Source organism: Solea senegalensis, linkage group LG8 (genome assembly GCF_019176455.1).
Source record: "Solea senegalensis isolate Sse05_10M linkage group LG8, IFAPA_SoseM_1, whole genome shotgun sequence".
Classification (NCBI taxonomy): domain Eukaryota; kingdom Metazoa; phylum Chordata; class Actinopteri; order Pleuronectiformes; family Soleidae; genus Solea; species Solea senegalensis.
This window is the reverse complement of record NC_058028.1, coordinates 2,745,886-2,770,061: the sequence shown is the minus strand read 5'-3', so window position 1 is coordinate 2,770,061 and position 24,176 is coordinate 2,745,886. Positions and strand designations below refer to the sequence as shown.

General features: G+C 42.9%; 1 protein-coding gene across 1 annotated transcript in view; it reads left to right on the top strand.

Moving 5' to 3' along the window:
- The window catches only part of traf4a (tnf receptor-associated factor 4a), a 40,451-nt gene extending 16,545 nt beyond the window's left edge, over nucleotides 1-23,906 (top strand). The window contains exons 2-7 of the mRNA XM_044032323.1: nucleotides 14,414-14,465; nucleotides 16,529-16,633; nucleotides 16,730-16,891; nucleotides 18,098-18,259; nucleotides 19,690-19,845; nucleotides 20,459-23,906. Coding sequence (XP_043888258.1) covers nucleotides 14,414-14,465; nucleotides 16,529-16,633; nucleotides 16,730-16,891; nucleotides 18,098-18,259; nucleotides 19,690-19,845; nucleotides 20,459-21,091 — 1,270 coding nt within the window. The 3' untranslated portion in view covers nucleotides 21,092-23,906. The remainder of the gene's footprint in view (nucleotides 1-14,413; nucleotides 14,466-16,528; nucleotides 16,634-16,729; nucleotides 16,892-18,097; nucleotides 18,260-19,689; nucleotides 19,846-20,458) is intronic.
- The last annotated feature ends 270 nt before the right edge of the window (nucleotides 23,907-24,176 follow it).

The following is a 24,176-nucleotide window of genomic DNA, read 5'->3' as shown; positions in this document are numbered from 1 at the left end:
TATATTAAAAGTCAGTTTTAGTCAGACTAACAAACGTTGTGCTTGGTTTTGATGACATTTATTTAAAGCTTCAGCTAAATTTAAGGCAGAAAATACTTATTAATGCTGTGTTGCCTGCCATTTTCGAAAGAGTCGCACAAAGTGTACGCGCACAAAGGATTGTGGCTACTTCCGTTCCACTGAGGATACACACACACACACACACGTCCACCCTGGTTTATTTGCTGATTGAAGGATGATGTATCGTTGCTGAAATTCAGCCATTTGAGGATCCGTCTTTGACTCGTAGATAGCACCTTTAAAAGCACTCTAATTGTAACTTTGAGACCTGGTAATGATTGGACAATGACAGTCCAATGATAAAGCACAGTGCAGTCATAGGGCAGGTGGCTCTCTGACTGAGAGACGCACATCATTTTCAAGATGGATGACCGCGTGGACTCTTTAACTCGTTCTAAATTGTTGTTCAGCCGTGGTCGGACCTCTGATTGGACACTGACTTTGCTCTGTGATTAATTTGTCCTAGAATCTGGTCTAAAAAAGAAATGAATCCACCATTTATGTCTATCAGGGTAGTTAACAGTCACAAACTTGAACACGGCTGAAAGATGCCGTTGTTTTCTCTGCGTATTTTCAGAGGTTGATTAGGGGTTTGTTTCCTCCGAGGCTCAGTAGATCTGAGAGCGTCGATAACAACTGTTGTCTTTGTCTGGGCTCTGGCGTTCAGAGCAGACTTCATAAATGAAGGAACCCAAGTCTTCTGCTAACCACTCGCATAAAGGCCGATTTATGACGAGAGCATTGCGATGAAAGAGCCCGTCCTTCCGCTGCCCCGGTCCAGGGAACTCGTGTGTCTTTAGGCGCTAGATCGTAAAAACTTTACCTATAAGTGGAGAACAGATAAATGCCTCTGCTCTGGTGGCCAAGAGTGGAGTAAATTCTCTCTGAAGAGACACTGTCCCTCTTGGCTTTCTCTTGGCCGGGTGAAACAAATCTTGGCGGTCTTGAAGGTCATAAACCAAATCCCATGTGGGAGCGAAAAAGGAGGCTGTTGTTATGCAGGAATAACGTGTCGTTTGGATCCAGCTAACAAGCCCGTGGCATATTCCTCTGGAGCTTTAACTGTCTGAATGTGAATTGTCCTACTCTGGGATGACCGCACAAGCGGCGTCTTCATTGGTTAACTGTCCTCCAAACCTCTTTAAATAGTCAATCTAGTCACGGGTGGCAGAGATTTCATATTATTTTGGGATTGCACCTTTGTTCTGGATGCTTTTACAGGAAACATCCCTGAGGACTTATTTCTTAAAACTAATCAGAGCTGTGAGTTAAAATAGATATGCAGCATGATATGGAATAAGCTCATCCCTGGATTTAAAGGGAATTAACCTCCTAACCTTATTCTGGCCGGCAACGAAATGTGAGCTCATTATAAAGTTTTTTGATAAGAAGATTTCAAATGCACTCTGAAATTTAGAGGAAACCTTTGACCTTTTGGGATCAGAGAAGATTCATTATGCTTCGGTATCTGTCGGCTAAATATTATATTTAAAATTGCATACATTCAGCTTTTGGATCACAAAACCTTCTGTCCATCTCAGTCTTGTTTTCATCTCAGTCTGGATTTTAGTCTGTATGGGCAGACATTTGAAAAATAAGGATGCACTCGCTGGCATCCACTTCCTGATCGCATCTTCTTGGTCCTCAGCTGTGAACCAAAACAGCTTTTTCTTTTTTACGACTGTTGTTTCTCATGAGCGGACGTTAGTGAAACTAAGCAAACCACTGCAGAGGAAAGAATCGATACAATACAGCAGCCACAATTCCTTTATTGCGCCACGCTACGACGACCCCTCCCACGCTTGAGGAGGTAACTGTGACGTCACGGAAAACAACGCGACCGACGCGTAGAGCCGAGTTCGAGTCACGCTAGCAGCATCAGTGTGAACTGAGATGACCTGGAAACGCACACTTTTGATTTCCCCCCCTCTTACTTTGACAGATGTCTTACGACGGCCTGAAGCCCGCCACCGCTCCCCCGCACTAAATCTGTATCAGCGCTGCGACTTCACGCTGTGCTCCTTGATGATTGTGACTGCAGTCGCTGACTCATTAGTGCTGTTTGAAAGAAGGTGACTGTGTCTTGCGCTGCTTCACCAGTGCCATATGCGTACAGTTGGCAGACGACTCTGGTTTTAACAGGCCGGGCCGATTCCTTGGCTCTGTCCAGCGCAGGCATTCAGGAGGATTAGTGTGACAGCGTCACCGCAGATCACATTTTTTGAGAGGAAATGTGCCTTTTATAAGCTGAGCTAAAATTAGACCATCCATCTGTGATTAACGCTGCACAAAAAAAAAAATCACACGTGCCTGGAGAAATTTATAGCATTTCTTTACAGCTTCAATTGGGGCCAAGTTGCTGAGTAACACTTCATCACTCTTCGTGTTCTTTCGCAGCGTTTGAGAGTTCGTTCACATGAGAATGAGTCGAGGAGAATCTGCAACAATTTGTATATGCCACAGCCCCACCTCTCTTTGTTGTCATCATCACCGTCTTATAATTATTATTATTTTTATTATTAGGCCCCGAGCCACAAATGGCAGGGGCCCAAAAATGGCTCCTGGCACGAATTTGTATGAGGAACCTATTTTTATCCTTCAGATTATTATTACATTCATGGCTCTGCGGCCATTTTTGTGGTCGTTAATGTGCATAAAAACTCTTGACCTGTGTGTTGCTTGAGGGCTCTATAGGGCCCCCTAAAGTGAAAACGGAGGCAAAATTTAGTTCCACAAAACTTGGTGGGAAGATGTTCTAGACCAAGAAACAAAAAGTCAACCGTAACCATGGCCTCAACTCAACAAAGTCAGCCATTTGGAATCTTGGTGTCCATTTAGGCAATTTGCACTCTACGTAAATGACTGAACTCATCCGAGAGTGTTTGTCATGCCGACACAAAAAAAACCTGCCAATTTGTACTCGACACATTAAAGGTGAAGAGTTGCCTGGAAAGTGGTTTTGCGGATTCAAAACGGCACGGCAAATGGTTGAAATTCGCCAGAACACCAAGGGTAGCTGTGGCCGTGCAGGAAGTGCCCTATGACTTCAGCATACATTGAGTTTCACCGAATTTCCTAAAACTTGGTGGGAAGATAAACTCAAGCAGGAAGTCGGCCATTTGGAATCTTGGCGTCCATCTTGGCGATTTGCACCCTACGTAAATGAGCGGGACACATCAAAGGCAAAAAGGTTGTTCAAAGGTTTCGCGGATTCAAAAGTGAGGTAATCGAAGTGCTGCACTTCTCGACTTGCGTTGGGGACGTGAGGGCCCTATCATGATTGTGTGCAGTCCTAGATATTATTATGTTTGGTGTTTGTACACAGTATTGCAGCAATCTCACACATACAGCCGCCGTATCTTCACGTCTATGTGCAGACTGTAAAAATGTAAATAAAAATCAGAAAAGCGCCATCCCCCCCTTGTGTTTTCGTGTAGGCACTTGCATTGATGCCATCTTCGTCTTCGCTGTCTTTATTGTTGTTGTTTGGTTTGTTCAAGAAATGCAACCTCAAACTGCAGGAAAAGAATAATGTAATGTTTTCAGCGGCCCTTACAGGCCTGGCATATACAGTACTGGTTCTGTTTGTACAAAGACATTTCTTGACATGATACCATGTTTACTGTTAAAGAACAAGGACGAAGATGGGGTCGGTAGAGTTGTCTTTTGGTGTGGACGAGGCCTGGATCGCCACAGACGTGTGAGTGTGTGTAGTAAAATGCAGATGAGGGTGTTTCACACCTGACGTGCAGCCTTTAACACATTTTCACAGACCAGTAGCTCCTGCTGCTTCTTCTTTTTCTCCATCTCGCAAGTGCGACGTGTTAAACGAGCTCAGGACTTTCATTGATCTGCGGACGCAGGCCTCCGCCCACCTCACCCTCTCACAAACCGCCCTTCAACCACATCAAACGTTAAAGCAGCTCTTTCATGTTGCCATCGCTGTTTACTTCGTGGGTGAGAGTGACGACACTCGTACATGCATGAGCTCAGCTCCGGATTACAGATACAGTTGATGATGGGATGGATGGACTAACCCCGCCCCCTCTCACACACACACACACACACACACACACACACACCCTCCGCCTGCGCGCCAGACCAGCAGGAGTCAATGAAAGTGGATTGATTTTTCCTGCACCTTCTGCACACAGCGTATAATAATCTGGGGGGATGAAAATCCAGCAGGAAAACGAAATAACCCACAGCGTTTTATTACATTTGCTGTTATTCGCTTATCTGATGATGATGAAAAGGGTTGGTGGAGGTCCAGTACTGGTCTGTATACACTGATCCATTGCTAAATAATAACGACAAAAATGACAGTGAAGGTCTTAACACATGGATCTCTGTATTTTGAAGTTTTTCTTGCCTCCAGCATCTCAGCAGAGAACATAGCCTGGTGGAACGGTGTCGTCTTCCTGCTGAATGATTACTCCCATTAAAAAAGAAAGAAAGAAACAATAATCTTGCAGCACAGTCATAGTTCATAAACATATAATGGCCTCCCAGCAGATGGAAACACATTAAAAAGAGATTTATCTACAAGTCAAACGAAAGAGGTGCTCAGATTAAGTGACGTACACTTCACTATAAAGTGTTTTTGTGACTTAAACCAAGACAAACAGAGGTTTTATTAACCTTTGACGGCTTCATGTGAGAAATGTCGGCGTCACTGAGGTGAACTGCGAACCGAGATGGGTATCATCAAGTAGCGTTAACAGTCGGGGTGAGGTTATCTACGCTTTTCCTGCTCTATATCTTTTTGTAAAGCTAAGTGGATTTGTGTTTTCTAGGGATGGAAGGATATCACGTTTTCCTGTCCCATACTGATATCACAAACTCGAGTATCTAGTGATATCACAAACTCGAGTATCTACCGATATCACAAACTCGAGTGTCTACCGATATCATAAACTCGAGTGTCTACCGATATCACAAACTTGAGTATCTACCGATACCGATATCAAAATCTCGAGTAGCTACCGATATCAAAATCTTGAGTATCTACAGATATCACAAACTCAAGTATCTACCGATATCACAAACTTGAGTATCTACCGATATCAAAATCTCGAGTAGCTACCGATATCAAAATCTTGAGTATCTACAGATATCACAAACTCAAGTATCTACCGATATCACAAACTCGAGTATCTAGCAATATTGATATGAAAATCTCAAGTATCTACCGATATCACAAACTCAGTATCTACCGATACCGATATCAAAATCTCGAGTATCTACATATATCACAAACTTAAGTATCTACCGATATCACAAAGTACGATATCACAAACTAGTATCTACCGATATCACAAACTCGAGTATCTACAGATATCACAAACTCTAATATCTACCGATATCACAAACTCAAGTATCTACAGATATCACAAACTCGGGTATCTACAGATATCACAAACTCGAGTATCGACCGATATCACAATGGCCAATACCCATTAACTCATTAATCAATTACTTAAATGTGAAAATTCTATGGTTTCTTTGCTCCAAAGAAACAAAGCAATCATCAAAACTGAATACATTTTTAGTTTGTTGAGAAAGTCGTAATTTGAATGTGAATGTGATAGATTTAGGGAGTCAGTGTTCAGTTAAGTAGCTTCATTGTGGCTCGTAGTAAAACCGTTCTTTCTGTGGTTTTTCTATCTTGGTCCATGTTTGTGTAACATGAGGCTCTGGACATGAAGCCAGGGAAGGAGGCCAGACATCCACCCACACACATGCACACGCACACTCTCGTAGTAATGCTTTTCTTCCACTTGCATCATTTTTTCCCTCCTGATTTTGGCAAAGCTTCACAATAAAACAAGTTGTTTTTCAAGCCAGAAATTGTTACACTAACCTGAATTTCTCTGATTCAGTTTTGAGGCTGAAATATTTTCCGCCTTTTTTCTTTTTCTTCTTCTTCTCACTCTGTCGGACACGTAGTTAGATGTCGTTTATTCCCGTGTCGTTGGCGAGCGTGACCTGCAGACTGTCGGCCTTTGTTACTTCATAAGGAAACAGCTGCCACAGGCTGTTTCATGACCAGCACACGCCGTCACACGGGATTTTACAGGTGTCTTATTCTGGACAGGTGTGCACCTGTCGACACTATCAACAAGAAAATGTTACAATATGACGCCTTCATGTCAAATGTGGAAGAAAAAAAACATTCAGATTGCTAACAAAATAGAACGAATTGCAGATGCCTGGGTGATAATTTGTGCAGATCTGTGAGAAACAAAGATGTTCCCTTCAGTCTGTAGGATGAAATGTGTATAATTTATTTATTTATTTACAATAAATACAAGCTTAATATTGACATTTTACACATTTGCTTTGCTAAATGTTGGAGATTAACACAGAGGAACATTTTTAAGTCTTTTTAACGTTGATCTAAAATTTGAAACTATAAGTGAAATTTGGAATTAGAAGTTATAAGTAGAGTTTGGAAATATAGATAGATTTTGGACTCTCTGACCAATCAGTGGCCGGCAGACTGTTGACGTCACATTTTAGTATCGGCTCAGCTCACTTGGAACCTCGTCGTAGAGTCAAGTCGTGCTGGAACTGTGTTGTGGAAAAGCACCATCATTTCTTCATGGTAAAAAAAATAATAATAGTAAGGCCTGGGTCGTTTGTGGATTTAAATATTATTTTCTTCTTCGTCGGTGTAGCAGAGAAAAAAAGTCTTAATCTCCAGGTACAGACAGTTTTATCTCGCAGGTCTCGAATCCCACACAAGAAGCTGTCACAGACCGCGTCTGTGCGTGTGATCGTCCCACACTGAGCGCTTGTGAAGGAGCGGATCATCCACCTGTGGGCAGGTGTGTCATCACACACACACACACACACTGTGAAAGTAAGACCTGCTCCGCCCTCATCTAGACAAATGAAAGGGCTGTGGGAAGCTCGTCTGAAAGCCGGATCAGCCGCTGGCGACAGGAGCTCTCCACTGCACTCGCGGTGGATCAGGTTCCACAGGTGGACGCTCCGCCCCAGTTCCAGCCTCCTTTTTATTTATGGAGCCCGCGGAAACTCACACGGAGGCGTGAATTCAGCATGTCATAAGAGTGAGAGCAGAACAAAGACCTTCTGCTGCTTTATATACTCCATTCATTCATGATATTAACGTCTGAAGAGTTATAAGATTTTAAGGCCAGTGAATTCCATCATACTTCCACCCTGTCACAATCAACTCATTTAAATGTCATATTGCATTTGGTCAGTACTCCGAGGAAATCTTAAATGCTGTGTGCAGCAGAAATGCCACCATTTCTATTGCTCGTAAGCAGCTTTTTTTTAATTCATTTGGAAGAAATTAAGACAAATTGTGGGCTGTGGTCAAAAACTCCTCCATGTGCATACTCCGGAGTAAAGAGTCTCTGCTTTCTGTTTGCAAAGTTTCCGTAATTAAAGTGGCAGTAACTGTGCAAAGTCACATGTCATGTGTATGATTTTAATTATGGTACAGAACAAACTCGCAGTCATTTCTTTCTCTTGTCGAACAACGACGATCTGGTAACGTTTTACAATCTTGCATTTGGACGTGCGTCAGTAAATCAGCGTTGCTTCATTTTTAAGAGTCAACTGTGAGTGAAATACAATTTATGTAGGAAATGTAGTAAAAATACACGTTTTTAGGAAATGTTGTAAAACAACACAATTTATTTATGAAATGTTGTGAAAGTACACAGTTTATGTAGGAATGAAATAAAACTTTTTAGGTAATTTTTGTAGGAAATGTACTGTAGTAAAAAAAATCCCCAGGTTTTAGGAAATGTGTAGTTGTACTGCATTTCCTACATGAATGGTGTACTTGTACTACATTTGCTTTCTGCTAAAGCTAATAACAGCCAAGAAGAGTAAGTTAGCAGAAAGACAACATTGCTGTTAGCTTAGCACAAAATCTGGAAAATGGCGGAAACGGCTAATTCCAAATTTAAGTTCAGATTTTTAAAAAAAAAAGAGTTTTCTTTAAAATTAAACAAGGGAAATGTTGCAATATATCCCATCTGAGAGGCTAAACTTGTCAAATTAATTGTAATTTTTAATGTGGAATACTCAAAACATCACTGTCTAATGATGATGATGATGGAAGATGGAAGTCTTTAAATAATCTGTACTCATTGCCATTGGAAAGAAAATTCAAGTCTGAGAAAGAAGGAAGTCATGCCTGCATGCAGTCTTAAACACATAAACCCCAAACCAGATGGATTTGGGGGGGATTATAGGAACTCTATCTGAGGTAAAACAAAATTCCCGTTTTCTGCCAACTTCCTGAGAGGAGACGGAGGGAGTTTGGCTCCATCTGTGAGAGTCAAAGACTGCGTGGAGGGCACTGGGAGGAATTTAACGGTTTGTTTGCATATATAAAAGTTAATCTGGGATATAACTTGAAAAGACAAAAGGGTTTTAGCACGCTGGAGGAACATAAAAGCCGGCGTGGGGGGGAAGCTCAAGTGGGAGATAAGTGGTTGTTCTCTCAAGGCTCCGATTGCTATCGGAGTCATTGAGAAAACACCTGGTTGGACAGAGGTTCTGTGGATTGTTAATGTGTCGCACACAGACACTTGGACTCGCCAAACGTCCTCATGCTTTTGATTTAGTTTGTTCAGTGTGTTCTGGAAGTTCCAGCTCGCTACCTTTGCAAACACAGGCATGTTTGTTTAGGAGTCTCTCTGTTGGGGTTTCAAGGTTACTCCACGGTCCTGGTTTGTGAGGAGGCAGCCTGTCAACATCAGGTCCTCACTGTGTGGCCTCCAGCCCGGTAACTGTCGCTTTAAAACAAAAAATAAACATCCCTCCGCTCAGCAAGAGTGAGATTAAACCTGATGGATTTGTACTTCTCATCTTCTGCCCGTCAGGAAGCATGTTTGCAGAGTGACCAAGCATGTTGTGGCGCTCGTTCTCCTGGTATCGGCTGGATGAATGGATGATATTGTTGATGAGTTTAGCTCTTTTATGGCACTTGTGTAAAAACTGTTGAGGAAAGAAAAGTTCCATTAACACTTACTTTCGGTCTCCGTTTCACCTCGTTATCACTCTCATAAAGAAAATCCTTGCCCTGACTTTCATCAGTCAGTGCGTTTACATGCATGTTAAAAGTCCAGTTTTAGTCAGTTTTAGGCGTGGAGTGGTTCAGTGGTTAAGACCGGTACCCTGTGTGCTAAAGACATCATGGTCGCAATGGTCGCAAGTTCGACTCCACCCCTGGCTGGTTGTACTCAATTCCATTGTAAGTCGCTTTGGATAAAAGCGTCTGCTAAATGACATGTAATGTAATGTAATGTAGTCAATGAATAATTCATAGTAGTCGGACTAAGACAATAATTAGTTTTTCTTAATGTCATATTAACACTTCAGTCTGACTAAAATTGAGCTAGACTTAGTCGGACTAAGATAAGAATTCACTTTCCTTTTAATGTCATGTAAAGACAGTAGTCCGACTAACTAGTCTTAGTCGGACTAAGGCAAGAATGCGGTTTTCTTAATGTCATGTTAACGCGTTAGTCCGTCTAAAATCAGAATCAGAATCAACTTCATTGGCCAAGTTTGTGCACACAAAATCGAGCTAGTCTTAGTCGGACTAAGACAACAATTCAAAAATGTAATCCATGCTTAATTAGTTTGTCATTAGTTCAGGTATATTTATATGAAAATAAAATATTTTATTCAACAGATGCCTCGATTATGAATATTAGTTGCAGTTCTAGTTTGTATCCTGGTCTGTGGGCGAATTTGAGGTGTTTTTACAGAGTTTACATCTCTGCAGTCGAGCAGCTGTGGATCCTCCTCTGCCCTCACAGCGTCAGTGGACACGAGGAGGTGATGAAACTTTGATGAGACGGTTGCGTTATTCAGTCTGCTGTCCAAACGTAACCCCGCTCCCCTGTGACACACGACTGCTCACAAACACTCAGATGATCATGGGTGTGAACTGTGGTCAAAGTTCTGTAATCGACAAAACATTTGTGAGAAACATGTTTCAAAAGTGGCAAGTTCCCACTTGCCATGATGCTTAAAGATGTTTTACCCTTTAGGGTTTATGTTATTTATGTGTTTATCTTTTATCTTAACTGTTAGGGCGGCACCTTGTTTTCATAGCTAGTCTTGTTTTGTTGGCCCCACACTATATATTTATAAAATATATCATTTTTATTTATATTTATAAAATATATCATTTTTATTTATATAATGGAGATACATTTCAATAATGTTTTTTGCTACTGTATTAACAATCCAAAATATAGTTTAACTAGTAGGTCAGTCAGTGTTTGCCTTTAAATATTTAAGAGTAATCAATTAATAGAAAAATCCAAAAAATATTTTTATGAAATTGTCCACAGCTATGCTAACGGCTAACTTTTTTTTTCCTAAGCGCTGAAATTAGCATACTTAGGTTATCGCAATCTTAACATATATGTTTAGCTTGTTAGCCTCAGTATGCTACTGTTGGCGTTCCAACTTTGCTAACATTTCTATGTATATTCCTCAACACGCTAGCTTACTTTGGTTTATCATGCTACAGTTTGTCGGCTAATCCAGAGACTCACAAAAATGCTTTTGTTAGCAATTAGCTTAAAGGTTTTCAACATTCAAGGTTTTTGATCTTCTGGATTCTGGCTCTTAAAGTCATCAGTATAACAGAAAAAAAATATATATATTATATATAACATTTTTACTCATAATAAAATATACACATGCACATTTTGCACTTGTTTTCTTACAAAAACACGCATAAATTCACAAATCTAGAACAACATCATTTGTGAGATTCAGTTATTTTTGTGCCGTTCATCCCCGTTGTCTCTCCTCCAAACTCGTCACGCGTCGGAGAAACCGGCGATGTCGCCGACGGTGGACGAGAGTGGACTGAATGCGAGTCACGCATCCACGCACCCAACCTTTCACCGCTAATGTGATGTCGCTGAGCCTCAGCGTGTTTGTCTCACAAGTATGAGCACACATGAATGTGTGTGGCTGCGGGAGAATAAATGATCCTGACAGTCTATGACTCGGCTCTTTTTCGCCTGTCCACCTCCCTGTGCGTCAGATTCAGGGGCCCGAGCTGAACGGAGGCCCGTGGCCGTCCTCGTCGTCTCCCAAAGCTCGGAGATTGTCGCTTCCCATCTCCTCTCGCTGTATCTCTTGATTTTTCTACATCTTCAGTGGTAGATGATGACGAGCTCTGTAAATGATTCCTCAGTGAGTCCTCATGAGATCCTGACTTGACTCTCGGCAGTGTTGTAACAAAGTAACTTAAGTACAAATACTTTGTACTTAAGTACAAAATTAATCTATCTGTACTTTGTTATTTATATTTCCAGCAATTTGCACTTTTACTCCACTATATTTCCTCTAAATATCTTTGTTTACACTCTCTCTCACTCACTCACTCACACACTCACTCACTCACTCACATTCACACACTGCCACATGGGGTTAAGTATCTTTGCCCAAGGACTCATGTATACAAGCGAAGCCAGGAATTGAAAAGACAATTCACCGTACCACTGAGCCACCATGGCTCAATCCTAACTCCTCACTTTTACTTCTAAAACTTAAGCACATTATATATCAGAAAATGACTTCAGTGATACTTAAGTACAATAAATGTCATAAACTTTAAGAGTTTTTACTTGAGTAATACTATAAAAAAAGTGACTTCAACTTGTACCAAAGTCATTTTCTGGTAAAACACTTAAGTATCAGCTTTCATGTAATGTATTCATACTAAAAACTGAAACTTGGAGCCTGTAATCGATTGATCCTCTTTTATTTTACAGCCCGCTGTGGTTTGTTAACTGCGCTCACTGCTGACACAGTGACCCTAATGCAGGAGAATGACTGTTGTCTCGTCATGCATTATCCTCCCTCCCTCCCTCAGCCTCAGGCCAAGCCTCTGCTCCCCCTCCCCCACCTCCATCCTCCTCCTTTACATTTTCACAGCAGCTGGGTCGACGGGGCAAAGTGCACATGCACTGTGTCACATGTCGCCAAAGTCACGTGACACGAAGCGTACCAAAGTGCCCCAGAGAGGCAAACACTTCATGTTAGCACGCCGTAATTAGTCCAGACATCATTTAAAAAAAACACGGTCAGGGTTACGGAGGCCTTCATGCGTGCGAGGTCAGTTCGAGCTTCAGGGGATTTTGAGACGTGGGCAAACAAAGCGTGCGTCTGTGAGTCTTTGCTGTGGCTAAGTTTTCACGTGCAAGACAAAGTTGGAGCACATTATGTGTAATATTTGTATAGACTTGACAAGGCTGAATAATAAATGAAATACTAATAACACATTTGACACACTCACAAAATAAAAACAGTGAAATAAGAAACGAGGTTAAAGGAACAAGGACAGAGTTCTTTGCACTCTGTCACTTGTTCTTTGCACTCCCTCACTTGTTCTTTGCACTCCCTCACTTGTTCTCTCCTCTCCCTCACTTGTTCTCTTTCACTTGTTCTTTGCACTCCCTCACTTGTTCTCTCCTCTCCCTCACTTGTTCTTTGCTCCCCTCACTTTTCTTTGCACTCCCTCACTTGTTCTTTCGCTCCTCACTTGTTATCTCCTCTCCTCACTTGTTCTTTGCTCCCTCACTTGTTCTCTCCTCACTTGTTCTTCGCTCCCTCACTTGTTCTTTGCTCCCTCACTTTTCTCCTCCCTCACTTGTTCTTTGCGCTCCCTCACTTGTTCTCTCCTCTCCCTCACTTGTTCTTTGCGCTCCCTCACTTGTTCTCTCCTCACTTGTTCTTTGCGCTTTCACTTGTTCTTTGCACTCGACTTGTAATTCACTCTCTCACTTGTTCTCTCCTCTCCCTCACTTGTCTTTCCGCTCCCTCACTTGGTCTTTGCACTCTTTCACTTGTTTTTGTGCTCCACTTGTCTCTCTCCCTCACTTGTTCTTTGCACTCCCTCACTTGTTCTTTGCACTCCCTCACTTGTTCTTTTTGTCACGCTCTCTCACTTGTTCTTTTCACGCTCTCTCTCACTTGTTCTTTGCTCCCTCACTTGTTCTTTGCACTCTCTCACTTGTTCTTTACTCGCTCTCTCACTTGGCTCTCTCACTTTTTACGCTCTCACTTGTTCTTTCGCCCCTCACTTGTTCTTTGCACTCTCTCACTTGTTCTTTGTGCTCCCTCACTTGTTCTTTGCACTCTCTCACTTGTTCTTTCGCTCTCTCACTTGTAATTTACGCTCTCTCACTTGTTCTTTCTCTCTCTTGTAATTTACGCTCTCTCACTTGTTCTTTTGCGCCTCTCACTTGTAATTTACGCTCTCTCACTTGTTCTTTCGCTCCCACTTGTTCTTTGCACTCTCTCACTTGTTCTTTTCGCTCCTCACTTGTTCTTTGCACTCTCTCACTTGTTCTTTGCGCTCTCTCACTTGTAATTTACGCTCTCTCACTTGTTCTTTGCGCTCTCTCACTTGTAATTTACGCTCTCTCACTTTATTCTTATTTAATTTAAATTTTTACTGCTGACAAAGTTACACTCAAGTGTATTTGAACTTCTTTCATTGTGTGACATTCCGTGTTCTTTTACAGCGTCCTCTGTTTGTCCCATATCATGGAATTAAAGACGTTTCATGTCTGATGCTAAGAGAGCAGGGTGCGGCGACCTTTAACCTTTAAGTCTGCGTGAGTGTGTGTGTTTTCTGCTGCAGCCACAAGCTCAGACTCACACGTCGTGGCTGCTGCTGCCTCCATTATTTAAAAGTGTGAATATTTAATGATGACATCGGGGCAGAGGTCTGACCCTAACGAGCCGCGGCTCCACGTCGTCTTGTAAAAACCAGGGTTGAGTTGTTGTTTTTTTTGTTTTGTTTTTTTGAATGAGCAAAAACTTGTCGCACTTTCACGACCAGCAAATTGTCTGCATTTGCCTCGAGCGCGAGGGCGAAGCTTTACACACGGATTTGCCTGTTGGAACTGGCACGCTGTTCGCTCGACTGTGAAACGAGCACACGTACACAGATTAAACAAGGTAAACGCAGTGCAATCACACCCTCTTATGTAGTATACATACAACAGATCATTCTCGCTCTGTGTCCTCTGAGGGAGGAATGGCGTCGTCAAAGCCAGCGGCTCAGAGATGTGACTCTATTGTGCCAGAGTGTGTGTGTGTGTGTGTGTTTTTACGTCACACAGCGGTGATGAGTCAGAAAACTTAGATTAAAAGTGAAGATTTGGGGCAGAGCTGTGTTGCTGCTGCTATTCTATACCATCGAAAAAGATGGTTGTTCTTACTCGGTGACACAGTGACACATGACACAATGTGCTTTATAAATAAATATGACTTGACTTGGCTCAGCGTCCTCACACTGTTTTTTTTTTCTGCTGTTTTGTTACAGTGAGGGCGTCTTCAAGTGTCCTGAGGATCAGCTGCCGTTGGACTATGCCAAGGTACTGCTGCACATTCATCGCACACTGTCCGTCCATCCGTCCTCTACCACTCAATCCTCCACAGCCTCCATCACAGGACCACAGAGACAAACAACCATTCACTCTTACACCTACGGTCAATTTAGAGTGTCCAATTTGACCTGATCCCTAAATCTGCATGGTTTTGGTTTGTGGGAGGAAACCGGAGAACCTGGAGAAAACGTGGTGGGGACAAAATTGTTGATCATATATAGTGCTGGGGACATGTCCCCACCATATCTGACGCCTATGGATCCTGGAAATAAAAGGGAATTGTGAAAACAATACACAGTAGGCACCGATATCGGATAAAACCCAACCAATACGCGACCCTACTGATTGGTCAGAGTGTCAACACAAGAAACAAGCCGAACAATGCCGAACTGTAGATCTGTCAAAAAGACTTAACAATCCTAAAAATGTGCGTTAATCCCCATCATTTACCAGGGAAATGTCTAAAATCTCCATATTTAACAGAGGAGTCTGGTGTATTTAGCAACAGCAAACCCTGCCGCTGTATTTCAGTCCAGTGACCGTGTCAGGCGGAGTCTGAACTGATTGTAATGATTCAGTTACACTGAAAACAACTGCTAGTTTTTGTGTGTTGCTCATAGATAGAAGTCATGGCAGTTTCATGCAGCCGTGCAGTGATGACTCCGCCCACTAGTGTACTATATACACTACCGTGTCGAGGAGAGGCGAGCTGGGACTGTCTAATTAAAAGTGAACTAACACGCTTTAAATCAGACACTATAAACCCCGGAGTGGCAGCTTTAACCCCTGATGTTTCCGCCCGTGACGAAGTTATTAAAAGGTCATTGTTGTCGCTTCCCTGCAGATTTTTAAACCTGGAACAATGAGCGAGCGTTTTCACTTTGCTTTAGAGGATTTTTCCTCGCTCCGTTTCTCCCCAAAGAATTTTTGATTAAGGCAGCGAGAACATGTTTTAATATTAGATAAATCGGAGCTCTAACGGCGTATTAAAGTGTCGGCACAGCAGAAACAAGTGTTTTATTGCAGATAATAATTCAAATTAAGTTTTAATACCATGTTGGGCTGCAGAGATTAATCAATTAATCAGAATCAGATCATTTTATTAATCTCCGGGGGAGATTTGTCGTGTTACATTTGTTCCTTTTAGAATAAAAATAAAATAATAAAACGCAACACTAGCAACATGTAAAGAAAAGAGTGTTTTTATTCAATAATTAATCCAAATTCAATCCAAATCCAGCTTTATTTGTAAAACACTTTAAAACAACCACAGTGGAGCAACGTTTTGTACAGAATAATATTTTAAAGACATGAAAGCTCACATAAATTAAATCTAAAAAAATAACACTTGACATAAATGAAAGGACATAAAATATGGGTAAACGTAACAGCCATGCATTATTCATTATCCTTCATTATTTTCAGGTTTGGAAAACAACAATTGACATTTTCTTTTCACGTTTTTTGATATTTTATGGACCAAACTAATGGATTAATCCAGAAAATAATCCACAGATGAATAAATGATGAAAATACTGATGTGTTTGTTGTGTGTGTTCTCTCTCACACACACAAGCTGTTATTTGTTTTTGAGGAAGCAGCTTTTCTAGTTTGACCAGTTCTCTGGTCATGTGGCAGTGAAGTGGGCGGAGACTCGGATCAGTAAATCCTCAGAACATCTGAGAGAAGAGAAAACAGGCTCTTCTGAAATGTCCACTCAACTCACGAGTAACTGCAGTGTCTCACTCACTCACTCACTCACTCATTCACTTATTCACTCAATCACAGGAAATTGAGTACAACCTGCCAGGGGTGGAGTTGAACTTGCGACCATGATGTCTTTTGCACACAGGGTACCGGTCTTAACCACTGAGCTTAACCACATTCACTCATTCACCCACTCACTCATGCAGCCGTTGCTATGACGACTCTGTGTGTGTGTGTGTGTGTGTGAGAGACATAATCTCGCGGGACAAATGCAGTTGTTGAGTGTGCTGGATGTGGCCTGCGGGCCTTGAGTTTTAAAAACTGATGTGATGTGATTTCTTCAGATCTACCCAGATCCAGAGCTGGAGCAGCAGATCCTGGCTCTGCCCATCCGCTGCATCCACAGTGAGGAGGGCTGTCGCTGGACCGGTCAGATGAAGCAGCTCCAGGTGAGAGGATTTAATTCTATCCTCTCGTTTTTTGCTTGTGTGATTGCGACGACGACGACACCCGCTGAGCCTCTGTGTCGTCTCCTCCCCTCTCAGGGTCACTTCTCCACCTGCGCCTTCAACGTGATCCCCTGCCCCAACCGCTGCTCCGTCAAGCTGACGCGCCGCGACCTGCCCGACCACCTGCAGCACGACTGCCCCAAACGCAAGGTCAAGTGCGAGTTCTGCGGCAGCGAGTTCACCGGCGAAGCCTACGAGGTGAACCCTCACACCCTCTCACTCACACACTCTCACGCACTCTCACGCACTCACACACTCTCACACGCACTCTCACTCACACACTCTCACGCACTCACACACTCTCACTCTCACACACACTCTCACACCCTCTCACACCCTCTCACGCCCTCTCACACCCTCTCACGCACTCTCACACGCAGAAACAGTTTTTAATTCACCAATGTAAGCGAGCCGGAGCGGCTGTTTTTAAAATAACGTGTTGGCAGAAGGAAAAACTTCTCTTCTGGCCACCGTCGCACACACGCTGACAGAGGTTACATTAATCCAGGTTTTGGCTTTCACAGTGGAATTACACAGTCAGGATTATCATCCAACACCAAACATGATCCTTCTGCTGCAGCTGCCACAGAAATAAAACCTCAAATCCAAACCACTATTTTTTCCAGGTGTAAAACAGATTATTTAAATCTGTCAATTTATTATTTTTGGTTTATTGATTAAACGTTTGGTCCATAAAATGGTGGAAACATTGTTTTTTCAAAAAAGATTAATCCTGGTTATTTGGAGCAAAGAAACCGGGAAATATTCACATTGAAGAAGCTGAAATATCAGAAAATGACTGAAAAAAAATTATTGTTTTTTTTTTCATTTTCTTATATGTGAATATTTTTATTTTGGCAACCTTTTCTGCTATTTTATGAATTAAATTATAAATGAATCAATTAACCGAGGAAAATAATTCAACCGATTAATCAATTAGGGAAGTCGCAGACCTGGTTTATTCAAATTTCTCTAAATGTGTCAGAAAACACACTTTAAAACGACCACAAAGTCACACGAGGTAATAAAACACAAATTAAATTGAATTAAAAGACATAAATCATGGCTAAACATAACAGTCAAGTACTAATATTTAAAATATGCAACACAGAAACACACAAGACAAACACCGTCATGTTCCTTTGGACTTAAAGGGAGAAAAGACACAAATAACAACAGTTAAATCATAAAGTTAAAGTTCAGAAAGTCTTGCACAAATTTTACATCTCAATTCTGTGTTTTCTGGGTTTTTTTCAAAGGTTCCACTGAGGTTAGAACTGAAATCATCTTCAATTGTTTCTTCATCGGTGGCGAAACCGCCGTTGTATTTGAATCATCATCATCATCATCATAATCACGCCTCTGAACTCTAAAACCCGTTTTCTTCTCTCTTCTGTGTCTCAGAACCACCAGGGCGTGTGTCCTCAGGAGAGCGTCTACTGCGAGAACAAGTGCGGCGCGAGGATGATGCGTCGCCTGCTGCCTCAGCACGGCACGGCCGAGTGTCCCAAACGCACGCAGCCCTGCAAGTACTGCGGCAAAGAGTTCGTCTTTGACACCATCCAGGTCAGCCACATATAAAGCTATCAGGAGTTATTTTATGACGTCTGTCTCGTCGTCAAAGGCAACAAGGTTATATGTGGTTATATGAATATAACCCGTTAACACTTAAGCCCCCTAAATGTCCATTTCAACCATAAAAATAGGCCAGAAAATGATCCTGTGAGTCAGTGCTTTTTCACGTTGAATTTCATCATTCAGTGCCATCATGTACGGAGTATAACGTCAAACAAATCATATTATACTTATTTCTGAATTTCTGCCAAACAGGACAGAGTTCCGTTAAAGTACCGGATCGATAAAAGTACTACCGTTAAAATCTTCCACACGTGGTCTCACATCTATACGATAATCTGGAGGTGCCTGCTTCCACGTAAAAGTCGCGAAAGAGCATAAAATCATCGCAAACGTCCAGCTTTGGTTTCTGAAAAGCTGAGACGTTGCACGTCAGAGACGACGTGTAGTTATTGCGGTAATTTCACTCGCACTGTTGCAGGAAGCCGGGACAAATCAGCAGCGTCTTTGTTGCCGCTGATTCGCCCCGGCTTCCTCTGATGTCACCGTAATAACCACATGTCGCCTTTGACGTGCAGCTTCTCATTTTTCACAAACAGTTGTGTAACTACGGTGATCCAAAGTCCGTTTGCACGAACGTGTCGTACTGTAGCAGCTGGGTAGTTTGCGATGATTTTAACGCTCTTTCACGACTTTTACGTGGACGCAAACGTCTCCCAGACTATCGTGTAGATGTGAGACGCAATAGGGATGAGTATCATTACGATTTTAATAGTAGTACTTTTATCGATACTGCTTATCGATCTGGTACTTTAACGGAACTCTTACTGCCTTTTTTTGGGAGTCAAAACATTTCAAATCAGTTACCTATTATTACATATTTTTTATTTATAGAACTTTTGCCTGTTTGTCCCCGTTTATTCGGCAGAAATTCAGGAATAAGTGTAGTATGATTTGTTTGACGTTATACTCGACGTGTGTCTGAATAAATTATTGATTAATTCATCAAAAGCTTGATCAAAAATGTAAATAATAAATAAACTATTATTTTATGCCCGGTTGCAGCAATTTTCTCGTTAATAATTAATCACAGTGATTATTTTCTGGAGGATTTCAGTTTCCCCAAAGGTGACCTCGCCTTTATCTGTAAATGCAAGGAACGTCTGTCGGGCTCTAAATCATGTAACTGTCATGCAACCGTTTGCTTGACAGGATTCAAACTTGGCAGGTGACTCACTCGGGGCATCGGTGTGTGCGGTGTTGAAATGCTCAAGATATTGGCAGAAATGTGACAGATATGTATCACTAAAAGTGCCACTTCTGCCCTTGTCTACGTTTAAACCAATAATCTAAAACTCAAGGTTGATGATCATATTAGTTGCTGATTAATGTTTTCAACGTTATCCGTGTCCCGTCTACAGAACCACCAGTACCACTGTCCCCGTTTTCCCGTCCAATGCCCAAACCAGTGCGGCACGCCCAACATTGCCCGCGAAGACCTGGCAAACCATGTGAAGGACAACTGTGGCAGTGCACTCGTTCTCTGTCCCTTCAAAGATGCCGGCTGCAAACACAGGGTAAGACCGAGTATACTGTGTCCTGGATTTCTGTTAAAGGACACCGTTTGTTGTGTTTCAAACTTCAAATAATGTCTACGAGATTGTTTTGATGCTACATCAACTGAGACATGGTAAACAAGCATGTTTGTTGACACAATTCCGTCACTCTGCAAAAATCTTCTTGGGGCACCAGCAAAGAGGCCCAGACAGCCCTCTCCAGACAGCCACTTCTACAAGCTCCTCTGGGGGATCACAAGGCGTTCCCAGGCCAGCCTAGAGATATAATCCCTCCAGCGTGTCCTGGGTTGGCCCTGGGGTCTCCTCCCAGAAGGACATGCCTGAAACACCTCCCCAGGGAGGCATCCTAACCAGATGCCCGAAACCACCTCAGCTGGCTCCTCGACGTGGAGGAGCAGCTGTTCTATCCCCTCCCGGATGTCCAAGCTCCTCAACATAGTTCTAAGGCTGAGCCCGGCTAGCTTGCTAATTACGGCCACCTGTATTCTCGATCTTGTTCTTTTGGTCATTACCTAAAGCTCAAGTAGATTGAACGATATTGCCAATATGTCTGTTCAACTTTGTGTGAAATGTACATCAGCATCTACATATTCTCCTTTCTGTCTCCCTGCAGTGCCCCAAACTGGCCATCGGTCGTCATCTGGAGGACACGACTAAGTCTCACCTGACCATGATGTGTAACCTGGTGGGTCGTCAGCGGCAGGAGATCCTGGAGCTGCGGAGGGAGGTGGAGGAGCTGTCCGTCAGTCACGACGGTGTCCTCATCTGGAAACTCAACGACTACTCGCGCAAACTCCAGGAGGCCAAACTCCGGAGCAACCACGAGTTCTTCAGCCCGCCCTTCTATACTCATCGCTACGGCTACAAGCTGCAGGTGTCGGCCTTCCTGAATGGCAACGGCAGCGGCGAGGGTTCCCACCTCTCTGTCTACATTCGCGTGCTGCCCGGAGAGTACGACAACCTGCTGGAGTGGCCCTTCTCCTACAAGGTGACTTTCTCCATCCTGGACCAGAGTGACCCGTCGCTTTCCAAACCCCAGCACATCACCGAGACCTTCAACCCCGACCCCAACTGGAAGAACTTCCAGAAGCCCTGCAGCAACCGCAACTCGCTGGACGAGAGCACCCTGGGCTTCGGCTACCCCAAGTTCATCTCGCACGAGGAGATCAAGAAGAGGAACTACATCCGGGACAACTGCATCTTCGTCAAGGCTTCTATAGAGATCCCCCAGAAGATAATGTCTTAAGCTCCGACGTTTGTTTTCTTTTTATGAAGGAGAAGGACAGGTTAAAGACTGGAACTAGAACATTTGACCTTGAGAACTTCGACACACTTGCCCTTTAGATACGTTCTGCCCTTACAGCCTCTCCACATTGGCTGCCTGAGCTGACTTGGAGGGATCACAGAGGAGAAAGTGTTTGGTCTGCACCATCACTCTCTGGTTTCTTTTCATTTTTTACCCGTTTGCCGACCTTTTATCACAATCTACAACAAAAAAAAGCCTTGGAAATCAAACAGTGCCTAGAGAGTTTATCTTAAGTTATATTTTGTTGTTGTTGTTGTTGTTGTTCCACAGTACAGATGCTAAAGATTATGGAAAAGACCTAAAAATGAGGGTGAACATCTTCACTAAGACTCCGCACTTAGAGCAGCGAGAAGGTTGGAGAGCTCCCGGTTTATCTGGAGCGACATGAAGAAGGGAGCCCAAGCCCGACTGCCTTTTGTTTACATGCTCGTACCGTTGATTCTCACTGATCCGTGAACGAACACAAGAGCCCTTGACAAAAGACTTCTCGTGAGGTTTGTGTTCACAAACAACAAATCAATGTCGTCAGGTTTTTTTTTTTGGTGATTTTTATATGTTAAAGCAATGATTGAACATGGTTTTTTATGAGTATTAAATGAAAATCGTGACGTCTTTTATCTGTCGGTTCATGCTGCGTTCCATTTACGTCGGAAGTTGGGTTCACGGCGTTACAGAGACACGTCGCTGGGCTAGCCATTGTTAGCAATACCACCTCTACATGGTAATTTGAAATAGTGTAGCAACATTTCTGCGGATAAAAGTTGAACAGTACAGGATTGTTTCAGTACAGTTTTGTGTACGACTTATTTACTGTGAAACAAATGTGACAGAAGTGCTATTTACGGTAAAAGTAGCAGAGTGCAAGATGGTGGCAGCCATTTTTGGAATCCTGAACTCGGGGTATGTGAGGTTGCTCCGAGTTTCCAAGTTCCCGCATGACGGAACACCATGTGACCTCTGAAATTCCAAGTTCCGACTACAAATGGAACGCAGCATAAATATAAAGCTACACCCAGTGGTCATTTAGCTTAGCTTTGGATAAAGACTGGAAACAAGGGAAATTGTTAGCATTGCTCCCTCTACGTCTGTCGGGGGTGTTGCGTTGATACCAATGCAGTAACTGCCAAATTTCCCTACTCGCATGTGCAACAAAATTTAAAAACTTATTTGCAATATAAAAAGCAAAGTATCTTTTCAAAGTAAGATGACATGCTACGATGGTCTGCTGTGTAGGGAGAGGGAACATTGTGTTCCTCAAGAATCATCTGCATTTAAAGGGAGAATATTAACATAAAACTGTTCTTTTACGCCTGCAAGTCGCATTATAATCAAGGTACCAATCAGTCTGCTGTCCACAGTGACTCAGTGACTGTCCAAAGTGTGTCTGACTCTGCTAAGCTAGGTGGTTTCCGATTGACCTGCGATGTCACAGATGAAAGCAACTTTAGCTGGCAGCTAGTTGGTAGCATGCTGAGCCCCAATCCGAGTCTTCCGACCAATCGTTTTAGCGAGCAGAAACTTTGACATGTTGTCTTATTCTTCTCCTGTGTACTGGCTGCCTCTTTAAATTCCAGGTCAAAGCCTGTGTACAGAGGTTTGGGTCCTATTGATTGTACACATGCAGTCGCGTTAGCCCAACTTCAAGAAATTCAACGGCATTTCTGTGTGAATAAAATGGTCATACGATAAAAGTAAGCAAATTCACATTGTTTAGGTAAGAAATGCAAGAGATTTATTGCTAAAAGAGCCTAGCACCGACAGATATTCCATTCCTCTTTCTGTAAATCACATAACTGTCCCAACGCTTCACTTGATAGCCTTCAAACGTCAAACAGTGCTGACTTTGACATAGTTTGGCCAAAAAAATGCTTAAGAAGAATTACAGGAACTGCACCAGTTAGCCTAGCTACAAAGTCAGCTATGCTAGCTGTTTCCAGTCTTTAAGCTAAACTAAACAGCCTCCAGGCTGTAATTTTTTGCTGTTTTTTTTTTCGGTGGGGAAGAAAAAAAACGTATTTGCAGTCTTGCCAAGAGTTAGACGAGAGGAGTGACATCACTTTTGTCAGTTCACTCGGACTTCACAGTGGCTTTGTATCTATGGATATTCCATTTGCTGCGTTTCCATCGTGTGACAGTTTGGTTTGGTACAGTGTGGTACGGATTGGAATGGTAATTTCCTGGGCCAGGCTTGCGTTTCGACTGAAGCCCATGTTATACTTCTTCACACGTACACGAACCTTGGTATACTCACACTTTAGGGTCCTGTAGTATCCCACTTCATGCAGGGCATAGGATGCATTCCTACCAAAGAAGACGAAGAGAACAATGCTGCAGCTCCCTTGGACACGTCTGGTTCGAGCGGCTCACAGCTGAAAGGTCCGTCGGGGTGTCAGCCGGTTCGAGGGTCAGCAGGTCGAGGCTCGAATGACTATCCTTGGCGACTACTTCTACTGTTGTCTAAATGGTCTTTCTGCTTGGTGAGCAGGGCTTATACTCCACCTACAGATGGGGCGGATATTCAGTTTGTCCATGCGCGATGGGTGCCCATCGCGCTCTTTGCACAATGCAACGCGATGTGCGCGTTGGATCCACGTGTGCGGAGGTATACCAGGGCCTAGAGAACTTTACTTGGTGCTGTAGGCAGGGTGTGGGTTGGACCTGATGGCCACACAGTGTGATACTGGATGACAACGTCAAACACAACCGTGACTTCAATGGGATATTTACACCGATCTTAAAGGAGTGGCATTTTCGCCCAATCAGCTGACTGTCGTGGCTCCACCCTGACTGTACCCTTTTACTCTGGTACCCCAAGGGAAGGGTGCCAAAGAATGGAAACTGGAAACGCAAAGTAAATGACACACAGTTCTGTACCAAACCGAACCATTCCACACGGGGGAAACGTGTCTCATCGGTTTGGGGAGGGAAAAAAAGCACCTTTCGTCGGTCTTCGAATGAGCAGAGCGGACACAGACGTCAGAAGCAGTCTGAGTTTTAATAGTGAAGGAAAAGCCATGTGGCCTTT